This window comes from Pan paniscus, chromosome 10 (assembly GCF_029289425.2).
Source record: "Pan paniscus chromosome 10, NHGRI_mPanPan1-v2.0_pri, whole genome shotgun sequence".
In the NCBI taxonomy this organism is placed as follows: domain Eukaryota; kingdom Metazoa; phylum Chordata; class Mammalia; order Primates; family Hominidae; genus Pan; species Pan paniscus.
In genome coordinates, this window is record NC_073259.2 from 37,644,430 (window position 1) to 37,666,028 (window position 21,599).

The 21,599-nt window shown below is 43.1% G+C and overlaps 1 protein-coding gene across 11 annotated transcripts in view; it reads left to right on the forward strand.

The window, feature by feature from the left end:
- PTGES3 (prostaglandin E synthase 3) overlaps positions 1-19,477 on the forward strand; it is a 28,959-nt gene extending 9,482 nt beyond the window's left edge. For 2 of the 11 annotated variants that reach the window (XM_008978559.4, XM_003824906.6), the window contains exons 2-8: positions 9,777-9,890; positions 10,033-10,102; positions 10,995-11,093; positions 12,488-12,577; positions 16,571-16,633; positions 18,023-18,047; positions 18,325-19,477. In XM_008978559.4, the coding sequence (XP_008976807.2) occupies positions 9,777-9,890; positions 10,033-10,102; positions 10,995-11,093; positions 12,488-12,577; positions 16,571-16,633; positions 18,023-18,047; positions 18,325-18,344 (481 nt within the window). In that variant the 3' untranslated portion in view covers positions 18,345-19,477. Of the gene's footprint in view, positions 1-9,776; positions 9,891-10,032; positions 10,103-10,994; positions 11,094-12,487; positions 16,542-16,570; positions 16,697-18,022; positions 18,048-18,324 lie in introns of those variants that run through there. The other 9 variants (XM_034935630.3, XM_057299423.2, XM_008978561.4 and 6 more) reach the window with 5 other exon arrangements.
- The last annotated feature ends 2,122 nt before the right edge of the window (positions 19,478-21,599 follow it).

A 21,599-nucleotide genomic window follows, 5' to 3' on the forward strand; every position in this document is an offset into this window, starting at 1 on the left:
TTTGCCCAGGCTGGAGTGCAGTGGTGTCATCACTGTCTGCAGCCTCAAACTCGGGATCAAGCCATCCTCCTGCCTTGGTCCCCCAGTAGTTGGGACTACAGGTGTGCACCGCCACACCCAGCTAACTTAATTTTTTTTAGAGACGGGGGTCTAACAATGTTGCTAAGGCTTATTTTGTCTCAAACTCTTGGGCTCAAGCAGTCTTCCCTCCTCAGCCTCCCAGAGTGCTGGAATTGGAGCCACTTGCTTGTTGATATTTTAACTTCACCTTCAGCATATGCTCTTTTCCCATTTTGTATTCTGAAGCTGAATAAAATGTGCTGTTGGGGCTTTTCTGTGCCTCAGGTGCTCATTCACATGAAGCCACACTTCATTTGATAGTGCCAATGTCAGCTGGGCACGGTGGCTCACACATGTAATCCCAGCACTTTTGGAGGCCAAGGCGGGCAGGTCACTTGTGGTCAGGAGTTCCAGACTAGCCTGGCCAACATGGTGAAACCCTGTCTCTACTAAAAATACAAAAATTAGCTGGGCACCGTGGCGGGTGCCTGTAATCCCAGCTACTTGGGAGGCTGAGGCAGGAGAATGGCTTGAACCCAGGAGGCGAGGAGGTTGCAGTGACCCGAGAATGCGCCACTGCACTCCAGCCTGGGTTACAGAGTGAGACTCTTTTTTTTTTTTTTTTTTTGAGATGGAGTCTTGCTCTGTCACCCAGGCTGGAGTGCAATGGTGTGATTTCGGCTCACTGCAAGCTCTGCCTCCTGGGTGTTCAAGCGATTCTCCTGCCTCAGCCCCCTGAGTACCTGGGATTACAGGCGCATGTCACCGTACCTGGCTAATTTTTGTATCTTTTTTTTAAGTAGAGATGGGGTTTCGCCATGTTGGTCAGGCTGGTCTCGAATTCCTGACCTCAGGAGATCTGCCGCCTTGGCCTCCCAAAGTGCGCTGGGATTACAGGCATGAGCCACTGCACCCGGCAGATTCTTTTTTTTTTTTTTTTTTTTTTTTTTGAGATGGAGTCTCACTCTGTTCTGTTGCCCAGGCTGGAGTGCAGTGGCGTGATCTTTGCTCACTGCAGGCTCCGCCTCCCGGGTTCACGCCATTCTCCTGCCTCAGCCTCCCAAGTAGCTGGGACTACAGGCTCCCGCCACCTCATCCTGCTAATTTTTTGTATTTTTAGCAGAGACGGGGTTTCACTGTGTTAGCCAGGAAGATCTGGATCTCCTGACCTCGTGATCCGCCCTCCTCGGCCTCCCAAAGTGTTGGGATTACAGGCATGAGCCACCGCGCCCGGCCTGATTCTTTTTTTTTTTTTTTTTTTTTTTTTTTTTTTTTTTTGAGACGGAGTCTCGCTCTGTCGCCCAGGCTGGAGTGCAGTGGCGCGATCTCGGCTCACTGCAAGCTCCGCCTCCCGGGTTCACGCCATTCTCCTGCCTCAGCCTCCCGAGTAGCTGGGACTACAGGCGCCCGCTACCACGCCCGGCTAATTTTTTGTATTTTTAGTAGAGACGGGGTTTCACCGTGTTAGCCAGGATGGTCTCGATCTCCTGACCTCGTGATCCGCCCGCCTCGGCCTCCCAACCGGCCTGATTCTTAAAATACCCATTTACACAGCACTAATTTGAGAATCATAAAGGGGCTGTCTGAAATAGGATTGGGGCTATCTGAAATAGGATTGGGGTTCACGAGATCAAGCCATTGCACTCCAGTCTGGACAACAAGAGCAAAAACTCTGTCCAAACAAAAAAACAAAACACAACTACAAATGGGGGGGCCAGGTATGGTGACTCACACCTGTAATCCCAGCACTTTGGGAGGCCGGGGTGGATTCATCACCTGAGTTCAGAAGTTTTGAGACCAGCCTGGGCAACAAGGTAAGTAAGACCCCATCTCTACAAAAAATAACCTGGGTGTGTGGTAGCATGTGTCTGTGGTTCCAGCTACCATGGAGACTGAGGTGGGAGGATCACCTGAGCCTGCGAAGTCAAGGCTGTGTGAGCTGAGATCACACCACAGCACTCCAGCCTGAATGACAAAGCAAGAACTGGTCTCAAAAAAAAAAAAAAAACTTTTAAAAAACAAAAACTACAAGTGGGTGGAGGGTGCCCTACACTTATCCTGAATCAGGAATAAACACATACGTCTTCCCTCATTTGAAAGGAGAACTGGGCCAGGTGTGGTGGCTCACGCCTGTTAATCCCAGCACTTTGGGAGGCTGAAGCTGGAGGATCACGTGAGGTCAGGAGTTGGAGACCAGCCTGACCAACATGGTGAAACCCCATCTCTACTTTAAAAAAAAATTGCTAGGCCTGACGGCACATGCCTGTAACCCCAGCTACTTGGGAGGCTGAGGCAGGATAATCGCTTGAACCTGGGAAGCAGGGGTTGCAGAGAGGCAAGATGATGCCATTGCAGTCCAATCAGGGCAGCAAGAGTGAAACTCTGTCCCAAAAAAGAAAGAAAGAAAGAAAGAAAATTAGGTTGGGTGCAGTGACTCACACCTGTAATCCCACCACTTTGGGGGACTGAGGTGGGCAGATCACTTGAGGCCGAGTTCGAGACCAGCCTGGCCAATATTGCAAAACCTCATCTCTACTAAAAATGTGAAAACATTAGCTAGGTGTGGTGACGCATGCCTGTAGTTCCACCTACTCATTGTGAGGCTGAGGCAGGAGGATCACCTGAACCCCGGAAGTGAAGATTGCAGTGAGCTGTGATCGCGCCATTGCACTCCAGCCTGGGCGACAGCAAGACTTTCTCAAAAAAAAAAAAAAAACCCAAAACCAACAAAACAAAAATGGAAAACCAGCGTTTATGAAATCTCCTTTTGCCTTCCATGAGGATTACACCATCTCTTTTTCTCCTATTAACATATGGAGAGGGCTGGGTGCGGTGGCTCATGCCTGTAATCCTAGCACTTTGGGAAGCCAAGGCAGGTGGATCACCTGAGGTCAGGAGTTAAAGATCAGCCTTGCCAACATGATGACACCTCGTCTCTACTAAAAATACAAAAATTAGCCGGGCATGGTGGCAGGCACCTGTAATCCCAGCTACTCGGGAGGCTAAGGCAGAAGAATCGCTTCAACCTGGGAGGTGGAGGTTGCGGTGAGCTAAGATCATGCCACCGTTCTCCAGCCTGTCACTCCAGGGTGACAGAGTGAGACTCCGTCTAAAAAAACAAACCCAAAACATATGGAGAGGGGGCTGAGTTTAGCTTTAACTCTAGCTTCTAAACTAATTATACTGGATTTATCTCTAGCCTTTCTGCTAACACTGGCTAAACTCATAACCATTGTGTAAGACTGTTAATTCATTTTAATAGTCATATCCCTATAGATTCAAAACTTTCCACCTCTGCATACATTATGTAAATAATCTACTACTTAAAGCAAAACAACAATAAACCCCACAGGCGGACATTCCTTTTTTTTTTTTTTTTTTTTTTTTGAGGCAGAGTCTCACTCTGTTGCCCAGGCTGGGGTGCAGCAGGGGCACATCTCAGCTCACTGTAGCCTCCGCCTCCTGGGTTCAACCGATTCTCATGTCTCAGCCTCCCAAGTAGCTGGGATTACAGGTATGCTACCATGCCCAACTAATTTTTGTATCTTCAGTAGAGACGGTTTTGCCATGTTGGCATGGTTGGTTTGAACTCCTGGCCTCCAGTAATCTGCCAGCCTTGGGCTCCCAAAGTGCTGATATTAGATGTGAGCCATCACTCCTGGTCTCCATGCTTCTCTAAGTCAGGGTCTTGCTATGTGGCCCAGGCTGGAGTGCAGTGGTACAACCATGCTCACTATAACCTCAAACTCCTTGTCTCAAGCAATTCTCCCACCTCAGTGCCCCCCAGTTAGCTAGGACTACAAGCATGTGTCACCATGGCCAGCGGATTTTTTCTTTTTGGCAGAGATGTGGTCTCGCAGTGTTGCCCAGGCTGGTCTTGAACTCCTGGCCCAAAATGATACTCTCACCTTGGCCTCCTAAAGTGCTAGGATTCCAGGCATGAGGCACAGTGCCCAGCCTATTCCACGCTGATGTGACAAGCATTTCTAAGCTCAATAGAAGGGCTATACACCAATCCAAGCAATTACATTTTGCATAACCTAAAATCCTCTATAGTCCTATCTAAAAGGTCTCTTTGTTAGCCTTAAAAGGACAGAGACCGTATTTGTTCCTAAATACCATAATTTTAATATGTTAGTATCTGGTGAGTTATAACTCTAATTTATAAAACACTGTAAGCACCCTTCACTATAAAAAATTGATGCACCAAAGAAGCTAGATGGAAACAGTTTGCTAGGAAAAGTGTCCCAGTTATTTTAATTCATTTGATAGTTTTACTATGTGCAATGCACATTTTATTATAAAAGACAAAACAGGCTGGGTATGGTGGCTCACTCCTGTAATTCCAGCACTTTGGGAGGCTGAGGCGGGTGGCTCACCTGAGGTCAGGAGTTCGAGACCAGCCTGGCCAACATGGTGAAAACCTGCCTCTACTAAAAAACAAAAATTAGCCACGCTTGGTGGCGGGCGCCTGTAATCCCAGCTACTCAAGGGCCTGAGGAAGGAGAACTGCTTGAACCCAGGAGGCAGAAGCTGCTGTGAGCCGAGATCACGCCACTGCACTCCAACCTGGGCGACAGAGCCAGACTCCATCTCAAAAATAATAAATAAATTAAAAATACCTATTTGTAATATGTGAGGAATGAGACATCAAAGTTCTGCTATGGAAAGGAAAAAAGTAGTTCTGGAGTTCATAAATGGTTTTTCCTTCTTAGGTATCAAACACCTTGCCTATAAATGTCTGACACCAAGCTGTCTCCTACATACTCATTGCTCAGGGAAACCGTAAGATATTTGAGATCTTCTGTAATCAGCTGTAGTACTATAAAACTTTCTGAATAAACCTGCTAGTCCTGTGGTCTGTGGCTACCAAATCATGTGCCAAGATGTATCAGGGCCCCATGGAGGAACTCACAACTACCTTGGGATATTTTAAATTTCAGAGTAATTCAGTGATACTCAACATTAGCCAAGACACCAAGCAAACTATTAGTTTCAGGTTGTTCAGTTTCAATATGAGATTGTACTGCAAACCCCTCCATTAGGTTTCATCTTCTCAAAACTGAATTTCTGGTGGTTGCTGTAACTCAAAAAAACACAGGTACCCACCCCACCAAAAAAAAAATAATAATGGGAACAAGGAGTGAGATGATAGACGTCATTTCAAAGTTTGAGAAGTTATATAGTATCCAAAAGCCATACACATTCCATTGATAGGTATGGTTATATAAGAAACTATATATATTTTTCTTTCCAATAATGTAAATTCGTTTTTCCAATAGCTACTAGGCTGCTAAGACAATATAGTTATGTTGCTTGGATACAGCTATATCATCAAAGCAACTGCTAGTTACTCCTTTTGGCTTAAGAGCACAACAAAACTCCTCAGACACCAAGGGCACTATATACCAGGAAGGCTTGTGAACCTCTATCCTAGCGAGTTATTTTATGTGGTAGTTTCCACTCTAAGATACAAAGGTGAAAGCTGTTCAAGGTAATGTTTTATGGAAAATGTAGCACTTTTTTTTTTTTTTTTTTTTTTTTTGGTGGTGCGGAGAAGGAGTCTCACTCTGTCGCCCAGGCTAGAGTGCAGTGGCGTGATCTGGCTTACTGCAACCTCTGCCTTTCATGTTCAAGCAATTCTTCCGCCTCAGCCATCCTAGTAGCTGGGATCACAGGTGTGCGCCACCATGCCCAGCTAATTTTTACATTTTTAGTAGAGACGGGATTTCACCACGGTGGTTGGCCAAGCTGGTCTTGAACTCCTGACATCAGGTGACCTGCTCACCTCAGCCTCCCAAAGTGCTGAGATTACTGCCATAAGCCACTGCACCTAGCCAGCGCTATTTTTTTTTTTTTTTTTTTTGAGTCGGAATCTCACTCTGTCACCCAGGCTGCAGTGCAGTGGCATGATCTCAGCTCACTGCAACCTCCACCACCAGGTTCAAGGATTCTTGTGCTTCAGCCTCCCAAGTAGCTGGGACTATAGGAGCACGCCACCATGCCTGTCTAATTTTTGTGTTTTTAGTAGCGATGGGGTTTCACCATGTTGTCCAGGCTGACTTCAAGTGATTTACCTGCCTTGGCCTCCCAAAGTGCTGGGATTACAGGCATGAACCACCACGCATACCCACTTAGCACTTTTCTATCAAGCAACTCTTGTGGCTTTCCACATTCCGTCTTTTGAGCATTCTTTTTTTAAAAAAATTAATTTCTTGCTTTGGTTTTAGACCCAGAAGCATTCTTCTTTTAACATCCCCAGGAGATAAAAGAATTTTTCTTTGTTCAAGAAAGACTCAAGGTCAAATATCACTCTCTCACTGCCTCCATAACAAATTTTAGACTCTCAGGACTCCATTATCATGTTGTCAAGTATGCAGAAGCTAGTTTAGATTATATAATAAAACAAACTGGAAGTACAGAGACATGGTTAGTTACTTTGCAATAAAAGGACCGCTGGAGAAATTATTGTCCCTTTTTGTGAAGTGAAAAAAAATAAGCCTTCTGTCAGAAATGCTGGGTTACAATCCTATTTTGGCTTTTTTTTTTTTTTTTTTTTTTGAGACACAGCCTCTCTCTGTTGCCCAGGCTGGAGTGCAGTGGCGTGATCTCGGCTCACCGCAACCTCCACCTCCCCCTCCCCCTCCCAGCCTCCCAAATAGCTGGTATTACAGGCATGCGCCACCTCGCCTGGCTAATTTTGTATTTTTAGTAGAGATGGGGTTTCTCCACGTTGGTCAGACTGGTCTCAAACTCCCGGCCCCAGGTGATCCATCAGCCTTGGCCTCACAAAGTGCTGGGATCATGGGCTGGAGTCACTGCGCCTGGTCTGCAGTTTTTGTGTTGTGTTTTGAGACGGAGTTTCACGCTGTTGCCCACGCTGGAGTGCAATGGCGTGGTCTGGGCTCACTGCAACCTCCACCTCCTTGTTTCAAGCGATTCTCCTGCTGCAGCATCCTGAGTAGCTGGGATTACAGGTGCCCATCACCACACCCAGCTAATTTTTTGTATTTTTAGTAGAGATGGGGTTTCATAATGTTTGCCAGGCTGGTCTCTGAACTCCTGACCTTAGGTGATGCACCCATCTCAGCCTCCCAAAGTGCTGGAGATTACAGGCGTGAGCCACCGTACTCGGCCCTGTTTGTAGTTTTAATGTGTTAGCCAACTTGTACAAAGGGTCAGCCAGTAAATATTCAGCTTTGCAGGCCACAAATATCTCTTATCTGATTCACTTTTTTTTTTTTTTTTTTTTTTTTTTGGTCTCATTCTGTTGCCTAGGCTAGAGTGCAGTAGTGTGATCTTGGCTCACTGCAACTTCCGCCTCCTGGGTTTTTTTTAAAAATATACATTTAAAAAATGTAGGAATCATTTTTGGTTCATGGCCTAACCACTGGTTTTGATAATTTAAATTTGTTTTATCTGGGACATGATTATATTAGCTTGCTAAGACTTTTTTTCTTTTTCTTTTTCTTTTTTTTTTTTTTGGAGACAGAGTCTTGCTCTGTCACCCAGACTAGAGTGCAGTGGCGTGATCTTGGCTCGCTGCAACCTCCACCTCCTGGGTTCAACTGATTGGCTTGCCTCAGTCTCCCAAATAGCTGGGACTACAGGTACGTGCCACCACACCCAGCTAACTTTTGCAATTTTAGTAGAGACGGGGTTTTACTATATTGGCCAGGCTGGTCTCGAACTCCTGACCTCGTGATCCACCTGCCTCTGCCTCCCAAAGTGCTGGGATTACAGGTGTGAACCAGCACTTTTTTTTTTTTTTTTTTTTTTTGAGACAGAGTTTCACTCTTGTTGCCCAGGCTGGAGTGCAATGGCCTGATCTCGGCTCACCGTAACCTCCACTTCCCAGGTTCAAGCGATTCTCCTGACTCAGCCTCCTGAGTAGCTGAGATTACAGGCATGCACCACCACGCCTGGCGATTTTTTTTTTTTTTTTTTTTTTTTTTTTTTTTGAGATGGAGTCTTGCTCTGTTGCCCAGGCTGGGGTGCGGTGGCCCGATCTCAGCTCACTGCAAGCTCCGCCTCCTGGGTTCATGCCATTCTCCTGCCTCAGCCTCCCGAGTAGCTGGGACTACAGGCACCTGCCACCATGCCTGGCTAATTTTTTGTATTTTTAGTAGAGACAGGGTTTCATCGTGTTAGCCAGGATGGTCTCAATCTCCTGACATTGTGATCCTCCTGCCTCGGCCTCCCAAAGTGCTGGGATTACGGGCGTGAGCCACTGTGCCCAGCTGAATTTTTTGTAATTTTAGCAGAGACGAGTTTCTCTGTGTTGGTCAGGCTGGTCTCGAATTCTCGACCTCAGGTGATCCACCTGCCTCGCCTCCCAAAGTGCTGGGATTACAGGCGTGAGCCACCGCACCTGGCCTGCTAAGGCTTTCATAAGAAAGTATCACACGCTGGGTGGCTTAAACAGCAGAAATTTATTTCTTCACGTTTCCACGAGGCTGAAAATCCAAGGCGAAGGTGTCAGCAGGGTTAGTTTCTTCTGAGGCCTTTCCTTGGTTTGCAGATAGCTATCTTCTTTCTTCCCTCTGTGCTAATCTCTTTATATAGGAGGACAACAGTCATTGGATTAGGGTCTATCCTAAGACCTCATATTTACTTGTCATTTAAAGACACTTTCTCCAAATACAATCCCATTCTTAAGATGTACTGGGGGTTAGGACTTCAATGTATTAATTTTGAGGAAACTGATAAAATTCTAGATTGCTGAATTTGAGGAAAGGAGATTGATTCTCCTGGTTTCAGTGAACTTAATGTAAAAAGTGAAGCTCTGATGTACCAGTGTTTTGTTGTTGTTGTTGTTTGTTTTGAGACAGAGTCTCTGTTGCCCAGGCTGGATTGCAGTGGCATGATCTCAGCTCACCGCAGCCTCCACCACCTGGGTTCAAGTGATTCTTGTGCCTCAGTCCCAACCCTCAAGTATCTGGGACTACAGCCTGCATCACCATGCCCAGCTAATTTTTTTTTTTTTTTTTTTTTTGAGACAGTCTCGCTCTGTTGCCAGGCTGGAGTGCAATGGCGCGATCTCGGCTCATTGCAACCTCCGCCTCCCAGGTTCAAGCGATTCTCCTGCCTCAGCCTCCCAAGTAGCTGAGATTACAGGCGCCTGCCACTGTGCCTGGCTAATTTTTGTATTTTAGTAGAGACGGGGTTTCACCATGTTGGTCAGGCTGGTCTCGAACTCCTGACCTCAGGTGATCCACCCACCTCAGCCTCCCAAAGTGCTGGGATTACAGGCGTGAGCCACCGCACCCGGCTTTTTTGTTTTGTTTTGTTTTGTTTGGTATTTGTATTTGTAGTAGAGTCGGGGTTTCGCTATGCTGGTCAGGCTGGTCTCTAGCTCTCCTGGCCTCAAGTGACCCACCTGCCTTGGCCTCCCAAAGTGCTGGGATTACAGGTGTGAGCCACTGCACCCAGCCAAGTAACATAATTTTTGATAGGACTAGATAAACGGCTAACTCTACTAAGCATTGTTTGGTTTTTAAATCTTTCCTATTATGAAATTGGAATCATTCTGAAACTAGATCTTGTTAGACCCATAGGTTTTAACTTGGAATGTAGCTGTTAAGGTAAAAATGTAGTTTTTGTTTAAAATTGTAACAAACTGCCCTGAAATAATGCTATAATGGTGTCGAAGGTTAGTATGTAAATGTTTAGTTAATGACTTCCAGCTTGACTTTCCCTACTTTATCCTTTTGTAGGCAGCCTGCTTCTGCAAAGTGGTACGATCGAAGGGACTATGTCTTCATTGAATTTTGTGTTGAAGACAGTAAGGATGTTAATGTAAATTTTGAAAAATCCAAACTTACATTCAGGTAAGTTAAGCTTTTTATCCAATGATGTAAAATAGTCATTCACACAACTGAATAACTTTGACTGGCTTGTCTTTTCGTTGAAGTTATTATTAATCTTTGTCTCTTTGAAGAGGCTTAATTCTTTCTTTATTATTTTATACAGTTGTCTCGGAGGAAGTGACAATTTTAAGCATTTAAATGAAATTGATCTTTTTCACTATATTGATCCAAATGTAAGTAGTCTTTATGCTTTAATCCAAATTTTAGTTGTGAGGAAACAGACATACCAAGTATTCTTTTTAGCAATAAGCATTAGTTCTGTTTTTCTTAACAGTGAGGCAAACTATGTATATTTACATTTTGTAGAATATTTCCTCCAAAATTGGTTTCTGCATACTTTTTGTTTTTGCTATCACTGTTTGGGCTTAGAGTAGTATCCTTGAGGCTCGTCTCATCTTTTTTATTTGTTTTTTTTGTTTGTTTGGTTGGTTTTGTTCTTTGAGACTGCTGCAGTGCAATGGAGCGATCCCGGCTCACTGCAACCTCTGCCTCGTAGGTTCCAGGGATTCTCCTGCCTCAGCCTCTGGAGCAGCTGGGATTACAGGCACATGCCACCACACCTGGCTAATTTTTGTGTTTTTAGTAAAGACCATGTTGGTCAGGCTGGTCTCAAACTCCTGACCTCAGGTGTTCCACCTGCCTCGGCCTCCCAAAGTGCTGGGATTACAGGCATGAGCCACTGCGCCCGGCCAAGGCTTCCCTTATCTAAGAATAGAATCTTTAAACCATTCTGTGGTTATATCATTTTTAGTTAAAGTTTTTAAGGTTTTATTCTGTTTACCGTGTGCAGGAAAGAAAAAAATGGTACCAGGTTAAACTTTAAACTTTGTTGTGCAGATTATTTCAGTAGGAAATAGAAGGTAAAAAAATAAAATTTTTTAAAAAATGAAACTTAAAGGAGGTTGTGGCAGTTGGATAGTTTGAAGTTTTTAGTAGTCAAGGGCATGTTTCAGAGTCCAGAGAAAATTTAGGTAAAGAAATGAAAAAGGTGAGAAATGACAAGCTATTTTCTATCATGTAATGATGCTGGAAAGATAAATGGTATGATGGTCCTTTTGTTTTTAGGATTCCAAGCATAAAAGAACGGACAGATCAATTTTATGTTGTTTACGAAAAGGAGAATCTGGCCAGTCATGGCCAAGGTTAACAAAAGAAAGGGCAAAGGTAGGTTTCATTTTCCTTTTTTGAAAAGTTTGATATTTTTATTTTAGGTAATAAAAGATATACTTATTTGATGTAAGGAATATGGCTGTGTTTTTGTTTCACAGCTAAGTATAAAGCCTCATGTTCATGTTTTTTGTCTACTCAGTTTTAACTTAATACGAAGTGTGATCAGAATATCAGTTATTAACTGGTGTAGAATCTTTTGTACTTAAGAGACAGACTTTGCATAAATTACTCAGCTATCACATGGGAGTGGACAAAGCTTGGTGAAAAAATAATCAACTGAAAATAGCTCTTACTAGTAAATTTGTTTTCAAAAGGTATGTTTAACAATTTTCAGTGTTTTTTTTCCCCCAAAACAGGGTCTCTCTTTGTCACCCAGGCTGGAGTGCAGTGGCACGATCTCGGCTCACTGCAGCCTCAGTTTCCCAGGCTCCAAGTGATCCTCCCTCCTCAGTCCCCCAAGTAGCTGGGACTGTAGGGGCATGCCACAACACCTGGCTAATTTTTGTATTTTTTGTAGAAAAGGGGTATCACAGTGTTGCCCAGCTTGGTCTTGAACTTCTGGGCTCAAGCAGTCTCCCCACCTCAGCCTCCCAAAGTGCTGGGACTACAGGCATGAGCCACGACAGCGGCCTAATCTTTTTTTTTAGGTAGTCTCATGCCACTCATGCCAGAGTGCACTGGTGTGAACATGGCTCACTGTAGCCTCCACCTGGGCTTAAGCGATCCTCCCACCCACCTCACCTCTCCAAATAGCTAGGATTATAGGAATGTGCCACCACGCCCAGGAAATTTGTTTTTTTGTTTTTTCCCCAGATACAGGATCCACTATTGCTCAGGCTGTCTCGAACTCCTGAAGGATTACACAACCAGTCTTTCCACCTTGGCCACCCAAAGTGTTGGGGTTACAGGTGTGAGCCACCTCATTTAGCTTAGTCTATTCTTTGTGTGCTAATTACATGCCCTCCTAAAAATACAAAGTCACAGTTCAAAAAATATTGCTTTGCCAGGCACCAGTAGCATGTGCCTGTTGTAGTTAAAAGCTACTCTGGAGGGTGAAGTGGGAGAACTACTTGCGCCCAATTCTGGGTTGCATTGCCATATGTCAGTCAGGTAACCACGCTAAGTTAACATCAGTACGGTGTTGTCCCAGGAAGTGGGGACCACCAGGTTGCCTGAAGAGGGTAAACAAGACCCTTGGTCAGAAACGGAGCTGGTCAAAACTCACATATTGATCAATAGTGGGATTGCACCTGTGAATGCTTGCTGCACTCCAGCCTGGGCAACATAGCAAGACCTGGTCTCTTTAGAAGAAAAGAAAATGTAGTCTTAAGGTTCATGCCAAATGCAAATTAGCCTAATCTTAGGGTGATATTTGTATTGATTTATAGCTTAATTGGCTTAGTGTCGACTTCAATAATTGGAAAGACTGGGAAGATGATTCAGATGAAGACATGTCTAATTTTGATCGTTTCTCTGAGGTAAGTTCCTTTAAATGGACCTCTCCCCATTCGAAGTACACGGTACCTGTCTATGTAGTCAATTTAATGTGGTTTTGGGCACCTAATGGTATTCATGATGCACGTTATTTTATTTTTAAGACCATCTTGCGGTCATAGTAAATAGATGTTAACAATGGCAATTTTAATCCTGAAGTTGAGCCATTTTAATGATTTTAAAAGGAATCAGTGTTAGCTACAAAAGTTACAAAAGTTAATGTATTAAGACAAACTAACACAGCTAGTTTGCTAATTTCATCATTGGGCCTTTTTTTTTTTTTTTTTTTTTAAGCATGATTGCAGTAGTTGACTTGGATTTTGAAGTCATAAAATAAGACTGTAAACTTTTGGCCAGGCACGGTGCTCACACCTGTAATCCCAGCACTTTGGGAGGCCAAGGCTGGCGGATCACGAGGTCAGGAGATCTAGACCATACGGGCCAACTTGGTGAAACCTCATCTCTACTAAAATACAAAAAAAATTAGCTGGGCACCTGTGGTCCCACCTACTCCTGAGGCTGAAACGGGAATTGCTTGAACGCTGGAGGCAGAGGATGCAGTGAGCCGAGATCGTGCCACTGGACTCCAGCCTGGCGAAAGAGCGGGACTCGGTCAAATAAATAAATAAATACAGAACGATAAACTGTTAAACACAAGAATCATAGGCTGGGCGCGGTGGCTCACGCCTGTAATCCCAGCACTTTGGGAGGCTGAGGTGGGCGGATCACCTGAGGTCAGGAGTTCGAGACCAGCCTGACCAACATGGTGAAATCCCATCTCTACTAAAATACAAAAATTAGCCGGGTGCAGTGGCGGGCGCCTGTAATCTCAGCTACTCAGAAGGCTGAGGCAGGAGAATCGCGTGAACCCAGAAGGCGTGAACAAAATTAGCTGGGCGTAGTGGTGCATGCCTGTGATTCCAGCTACTCGGGAGGCCGAGGCAGGAAAATCACTTGAACCCGGGAGGTGGAGGTTGCGGTGAGCCAAGATCGCTATTGCACTCCAGTCTGGGCAACAAGAGCAAAACGCCGTCTCTAAATTAATAAATAATTAAATAAAACTACAAAAAAATAGCTGGGCGTGGTAGTGCACGCCTGTAATCCCAGCTACTCCGGAGGCTAAGGCAGGAGAATTGCTTGAACCCAGGAGGTAGAGGTTGCAGTGAGCCGAGATCACACCACTGCACTCCAGCCTGGGCGACAGAGCAAGACTCTGTCTCAAAAAAAAAAAAAAAAAATTCATGGTGAAATGTTTACCATGAGATATACAAGGAAAAAAGTTTAAGAAAGTCTGTTTTCTAAGATGTCACCCAAATAACGTTGCCATGGCCCAAGAATAAATGATTCATCTCTATGTAGGCAGAATAGACTTTATCAAATGTAGTAGAATACAACTAAGTACAGAAAGAACATTAGTGTGTAAGTCGAATGCATACTGATGAAATCCATTTCTTGTTGCTATTTGAAATTTTTCATTAACTAGATTTTGTATTTTGAGACCTTAAGAGTTAAATAAAAGGAGCTAAGTTTCCAGCTTTTTGCAACTGCTTACTTAACAGTTCTCCACAAGTGACTCTGGCATGGTGATTTCAACAGGAAGGGAGGATGTTCTATTCATATTATTTTTTAATTGTACTTTCCTTACCTGTAGAAATTGGTGCCACCATTTACCTAGCTGTGCAAGCCATTGTGTTGCTTAGGCAGGTCTTGAACTCCTGAGCTCAAGTGATCCTCCTGCCTCAGCTTCCCAAAGTGCTGGGACTACAGGCCTGAGCCACCACCGCCAGCCTTATAACACTGTTTTTGTTTTTTGTTTTTTGTTTTTTTTTTTTTGCTATCTTTGTTGTCCAGTTTTTGTTGTTATCTCCTACATATCTCTTGAATATGTACAGTTTTCTCTTGCTGTTTATCTTAAGCACGTAGCGTTATGCTTGGTACATTTAGCATTTTTCCTGCCCAAAGAAACTTAAAGTATTGAGTAGTGCTTTTGGAGTAGGGAAACTCTTTCCCAGTTACTCATTTCATTAAAGATAGATTGCCCAAAATTTTTATACTGAATCCTTTTTTGTGTGTGTTTAATTAATTGAGGTAAGAGCACTTCACATGAAATCTACTCTTTTAACAGACTATTTATTTATTTTTTTGAGGCAGAGTTTTGCTCTTGTTGCCCAGGATGGAGTGCAATGGCACGATCTTGGCTCACTCCAGCCTCCACCTCCTGGGTTCAAGCAATTCTCCTGCCTCAGCCTCCCAAGTAGCTGGGATTACAGGTGCCCACCACCATGCCCGGCTAATTTTTGTATTTTTAGTGGAGACAGGGTTTCACCTTGTTGGGCAGGCTAGCCTCGAACTCCTGACCTCAGGTGATCCACCCGCCTTGGCCTCCCAAAGTTCTGGGATCACAGGCATGAGTCACCAAACCTGGCCATGCCCAGCTATCTTTTAAGTGCATGATACAGTATTGTTAACTATAGGCACAATGCTGTACAGTAGTAGGTCTCTGGAACTATGCATTTTGTGTAATTGGAATTTGATACCTATTTAACAGTAGCAACTCTGCATTTTCCTTCCCCCCAACTCCTGGCATCTACCATTCTACTCTCTATTTTTGTGTGTCTTTCTATCTTAGGTATCTTATATAATCTTAGGTATCTCATATTAGTGGAATCATGCAGTATTTGTCCTGTGACTGGCTTATTTCACATAGCGTGACGTGCTTCAGATTCTTCATTGTGTTTTGTCACATAAGGCAGATTTTTTTCTTTAAGGCTGAATGATACTTTTAGGCTGAACACATTCCATTGTATGTTTGACTATCTTTTTAAGGTCCTTTCCCATTCTAAAATCTGGGTAATCATGTATTTTTTAAGTTTGATTTTTTTTCCATGCATATGTGATTTTATTTTTCTAAAATTTAAACATTACAAAAATGGTTTAAACTTGAGAAAATAAGTTTCTCATCATCTGATAATAGTTTAAGTTTAAATCATTTCTTGGTTCTTCACAATATCTTAAAACCATGATGAGAATACCAGGCCTGGCACAGTGGCTTGCTCCTGTAATCCCAGCACTTTGGGAGGCCGAGGCAAGGGGATCACTTGAGGCCAGGAGTTCAAGACCAGCCTGGCCAATATGGTAAAACCCTGTCTCTACCAAAGATACAAAAACTAACTGGGCATGGTGGCATCTGCCTGTAATCCCAGCTACTCAGGAAGCTGAGGCAGGAGACTCCCTTGAACCCGGGAAGCGGAAGTTGCAGTGAGCCGAGATTGTGCTGCTGCACTCCAGCCTGGGCAACAGAGCAAGACTCCATCTCAGAATAAAAAAGGCTGGGCACGGTGGTTCACGCCTGTAATCCCAGCACTTTGGGAGGCCAAGGTGGGTGGATCACTACAGCCCAGGAATTCGAGACCAGCTTGGGCAACATGGTGAAACCCCGTGTGTACCAAAATACAAAAAATTAGTTGGGTGTGGTGGTATGCGCCTGTAATCCTAGCTACCCAGGAGGCCGAGGCATGAGAATTGCGTGAACCCAGAGGCGGAGGTTGCAGTGAGCTGAGATCACGCCACCATACTCCAGCTTGGACGACAAAGCTAGACTCTCTCTCAAAAAAAAAGAATACCTTAATACATGTTCCACCTAACTTAAGATAGATAGCTGTGCAACTACAAATGAATCCCATTCTTTTCCTTAACCACCAGAGGTAACCACTACTCAATTAGAATTTTTAATGTTTGTCAAACCTGTTGCATGAATAGCTTTGCTTTTCTTTAGGGAAAATTTAGTTTTAATTTCCATATGGGTTTTTAGGATTTTGTATCTTCCTTTTCCAGAAGGGAAGATGCTTATATTTATTTTGCATTTTGCATTTTTTGATATCTGTGGCAGACTTAAGGTTTATTCTGAAGCATACAGCATTAATAATTAGGGCCTAACTTAACATCATTTTTAAAACTAATTTTTACACTTCAAATAGATGATGAACAACATGGGTGGTGATGAGGATGTAGATTTACCAGAAGTAGATGGAGCAGATGATGTAAGTCTAAAAATTCTTTTTTCTGTTTACTTTCATACTATTAAATAGTAAGAAACAACATATTTACAAATGGTTTTATATAGATTCACAATTCTTATTTTCTAAAAAAAAAGAAAAGGGAAAAGCAATTTTTAAAATGTGCCCATTTTTGAGGAATGGTTATCTATTAGGGAACTGGTTGTACCGTAGACCATTCCTAAATGGATTAGATTTCCAAAGAATCATTGTATGGAGACATTATATATTAATACCGTACTCAATTATAACAGTCAGTTTAGGCCGGGTGAGGTGGCTCATGTCTGTTATCCCAGCAGGCCAGGTGGGCAGAGTACGTGAGGTCAGGAGTTCGAGACCAGCCTGGCCAACATGGTGAAACCCTATCTTAAAAAACTTAGCCAGGCATGATGGCAGGTGCCTGTAATCCCAGCTACTGGTGAGCTGAGGTGGGAGAATCGCTTGAATCGCTTGAGGCGGAGGTTGCAGTGAGCCAAGATCACACCATTGCACTCCAGTGTGGGCAGCAGAGCGAGGCTCCATCTCAAAAAGAAGAGAGTCAGTTTATAGGTATGATTTTGACTAAGAAAGTAAGTTAAATAGGTTTTATGTCAGGATTGGTCAGAGACTGATAAAACAGATGGACATTGGGAGGCGGAGATGGGTGGATCATGCAGTCAAGAGTTTCAGGCCAGCCTGGCCAAGATGGCGAAACCCCATCTCTACTAAAAATACAAAAATTAGCCGGGCATGGTGGCGGGTGCCTGTAATCCCAGCTACTTTGGAGGCTGAGGCAGGAGAATCGCTTGAACCTGGGAGGCAGAGGTTGCAGTGAGCCGGATCTCACCACTGCACTGTAGCCTGGGTGACAGAGCAAGACTCCATCTCCCCCCTCCCCAAAAAAAAAAAAAGATGGACATTGGAAATCTGTAAGAGGAAGATATACTAAACTACTTTTCTCAACATCTTTCCAACCCCAGCATCCTGTTAACATCTCCCAGAAAGTTATTTAATGCTATTTAGAAAAATACTTAATATTCACTCAACAGCTAGGATTAGAGTTCACTGTCTTCTATCAGTCCATTTTTCTTCATATTGATCCATGTTTTCTCTTTGAATGCCGAGATAGGTTAATTTAGGAATGGATTCAACGGGTGGGCTAAATTGTCACCAAAAGGCACACATCATTTTTTATAGGTAGATAAATCCTCTGCTGTACATCCATTCACCTTAGGTAAACCTAGTCAAGTCCAATGACTAAATTTCTAGGCTTGATATGACTACCTACCTGTGCTACTTTAGTCAAAAATATAGCACTTGAACTTTTTTAGGTAAACTGTTCAGTTAGCAAACGAATATTTGATCAGCTCAGTAACTTTATTTTCCCTCTTTCAGGATTCACAAGACAGTGATGATGAAAGTAAGTGTATATAAAAAGTATGTTTACACAGTGATACTTTGCATCAAAAAACAAACTCAAAATAGAGATGTTAACTTCTTTGGAAGTAAAGTAATTTTTTCTTTATGACCTTGAATAAATAACCAAAGCAGAAATGTGAATAACTTGATAGCAAGACAGCCTATTAATTCATTGGGGAACTATGTATTTCGATTTTTGGTTGCTTTTCCTTTAAGACAGTAAAATTGATAGATTATTCACTTGTACTATATACTAATATTTTTAAAAATTCTTTCAGAAATGCCAGATCTGGAGTAAGGAATATTGTCATCACCTGGATTTTGAGAAAGAAAAATAACTTCTCTGCAAGATTTCATAATTGAGAGAATTCCTGAGTTGATAGCTCTAAAGGCAGATATGCTGTATTTGCCTACTTTAACCCATTTTTCAACCTGTTTGTTTTTTAAAAGGCTTCACTAAGGGTTGATATGTACCATTGTATGGGGCAATTTTAAGTCAGCTAAGGCAATAACCTTATGCATGAACATTTCCCAGACTTTCATGAAGCTGTTGAGGTCCTAGGCAATTAATGCAGCAGTTGTGATAAATAAAAACATCTCACCTAAGTCTCCTTTTCTTCATAACATAGATACTGACATGATAGGAAGCTCTCAGCTTAGGGAAAGAGAATAAATTTTAGATTATAGAACATGGATTCAAAAGTGACTGGAACAAATTGGTTGACACCTTACTGGTAACCTGCTATTCCTCTGGTGTTATCCTTCAGGATTGTTCCACTAAAATTTATTTTTCAAAAAATTTACTTCACATTATTCTATGTAAGTGATGACTTGTCAGTGTTCCAGGTGTATCTTAGCTAAAACTAGAGAATGCCCTAACTTAGATGGTTTTTGAAGCCTATACATTTGGTATTGTTTGACCCTTAAGCTTTTACATCTCTTAGCATGGAGGACGAAGAAAGCTGTACATTGTTGCTTGAGAGTCTGTACATTTAGTCCAGATTTGTATTTGCACTGTCAGTATGGCAAATGAGTGAAAAATGTTTAATACACTATTGGATTTTTTATTTCCTTTTTTTTGATTCAGCTTATACCCAGGCTGAAAACCTCAATTTATGTTCATGACAGTGGGGATTTTTTTAAATGTCTACATTCTTTCTAATAAACTGTTGGAAGACTTCTTGGCTGTCCTTTTAAGTGTCTGGCTTACTGTAATTTTTATGTATTTACCATTTACTGGAATGGAGTTTATTTGAGGAAGAATTTGGGATTATTCCTCTGTTTGAAAAAAGAGGCTTGCTGTAATGTCACAGGAAACCTTTTAAAAGTGGATCTGTAATAGCATATTGTAGATGCACTTTGCAGCAGTTGGAAAAGAAAGTGTTGTGTGATTTGATTGAAATAAAACTAAATGTGTTGTCCTCCTCTAAATCTTTGAACTTCTGCATTTTGGCAGTTTTCATTCCCTCACAGCTTCTGTATTTGTCATAACGTAGAAACACTATGTATTTTAGTATTTTTGTCAGATATTCAGGACCTGTGTTGCAGGCAGTTAAAGTGCTGGTGATACAAAGATTAATATTTCAGATGATTGCTGAGCTCAGAGAGCTCACAAGCTAGGCTAGGGGAGACAAACGAGACAAAAACTTGATGGAAAGTGCGATAATAGATACGCATAATGTATTATGATGTGTAGTTCTTAGCTTTGGGGGGGAAACATTTTTTAAAAACTTGTTTTTCTTCAAAAAATTTATACTTCAGTTTTGGGAATTAATGATTCATTGGCTTACTGCCCAGCCTTGAAACGCATTATACAGGCCGGCACGGTGGCTCCCACGTGCCTTTAATCACAGCACTCTGGGAGACTGAGGCGGGCAGATTGCTTGAGACCAGCCTGGGCAATGTGAAACTCCCCTTTTTTTTTTGAGACGGAGTGTTGCCCTGTTGCCCAGTGCAACTTCCACCCTCCAGGTTAAATCAATTATCCTGCCTCAGCCTCCTGACTAGCTGGGATTATAGGCGCACTCCACGTACCCAGCTAATTTTATCTTTAGTAGAGCTGGGTTTTCACCATGTTGGCTAGGCTGGTCTCGGACTCCAGCTTGCCTCGGCCTCCCAAAGTGCTGGGATTATAGGCAGGAGTCAACCACACCCGGCCTGCGAAACCCCATCTTGACAAAAAAATAGCTGGGTGTGGTGGCATGTTCTTGTAATCCCAACTACTCTGGAAGCTGAGGTGGGAAGATCACTTGAGCCTGGGCCATTGGGGATGCAGTGAGCCAAGATTGCACCACGAACTTTTCTGTAGATAAGTGTCTCAAAAGCTGGGCACGGTGGCTCACGCCTGTAATCCTAGCACTTTGGGAGGCTGAGGCGGGAGGATCGCCTGAGATCAGGAGTTCAAAACTAGCCTGGCCAACATGGTGAAACCCCGTCTCTACTAATAATGCAAAAAAATTAGCCAGGCGTGGTGGCACATGCCTGTAACCCCAGCTACTCAGGAGGCTGAGGCAGGAGAATCGCTTGAACCCAGGAGGCAGAGGTTGCAGTCAGCCCAGATCGTACCATTGCACTCCAGCCTGGGCTGCGAGTGAGACTCCATCTCAAAAAGACGGTCTTGCCCAGGCTAGAGAGCAGTGGTGCAATCATACCTCAAGCACCACACCTGGTGGACTTTTATGTATTTTGTAGAGATGGGTCTCCATGTTTCCCAAGCTGGTCTCGAACTCCTAGGCTCAAGTGATATGCCTGCCTTGGCCTCCCCAAGTGCCAGTATTAAGGTGTGTGTCACTGTGTGTCACCTGGCTATAATTTTAAATATTTTGTGTTCAAACACTTGAACAGGTTTTCATCAGTCCTTATTGCTTAGGTATCAGACCTTGTGCGTTGTACCTCATCTCTAATTCAAAGCTTCTGTTAACATTTTCTGGGGCGGGAACGGTGGCTCAATTCTGTAATCACAGCATTGAGGCGCCACTGCACTCCAGCCTGGGCGGCAGAGCGAGACTGTCTCAAAAAATGTTCTGGGCTGGGCGTGGTGACTCATGTCTGGCCAACATGGCAAAACCCCCTCTCAAGAAAAAAAAATGATCAATTTAGGAGGATTGTGAGTGAAATTTTTTAAGTTTAGATGAATGGGTATAGCATATTTTTTGTCCATATTGATAGGTTGTGATATTGGTGCTATACAGTTCCCTAAACTTAGCTATTTCCAAGGAGGGCAGATTGAGGGTGATTGCTACAGTAGCATGAAGGTTTTCTCCCCCATTTTAGTTCTAAGCTAATTGAAATGTCTCCTGTTCAGCAGGAATTCTTTTGAGAAATTTTTGAAAATACAATTTTTTATTTGTGGATCACCCAGCATTGTACCAAATAGGAAAAGATGTAGGCTAGGTAGGGAGGAGGCTGGCACTTTGTGAAAAACTTAACATCTAGTTGCTTTGATAGTGATTAAATAAATTGATAACTAAGGGTGTAATAGAGAATACAGAGTAGGACTTCCTGGTCGAATCTAGCAGCCTGTGCAAATAAGAAGACAACTGAAATGGAGTTC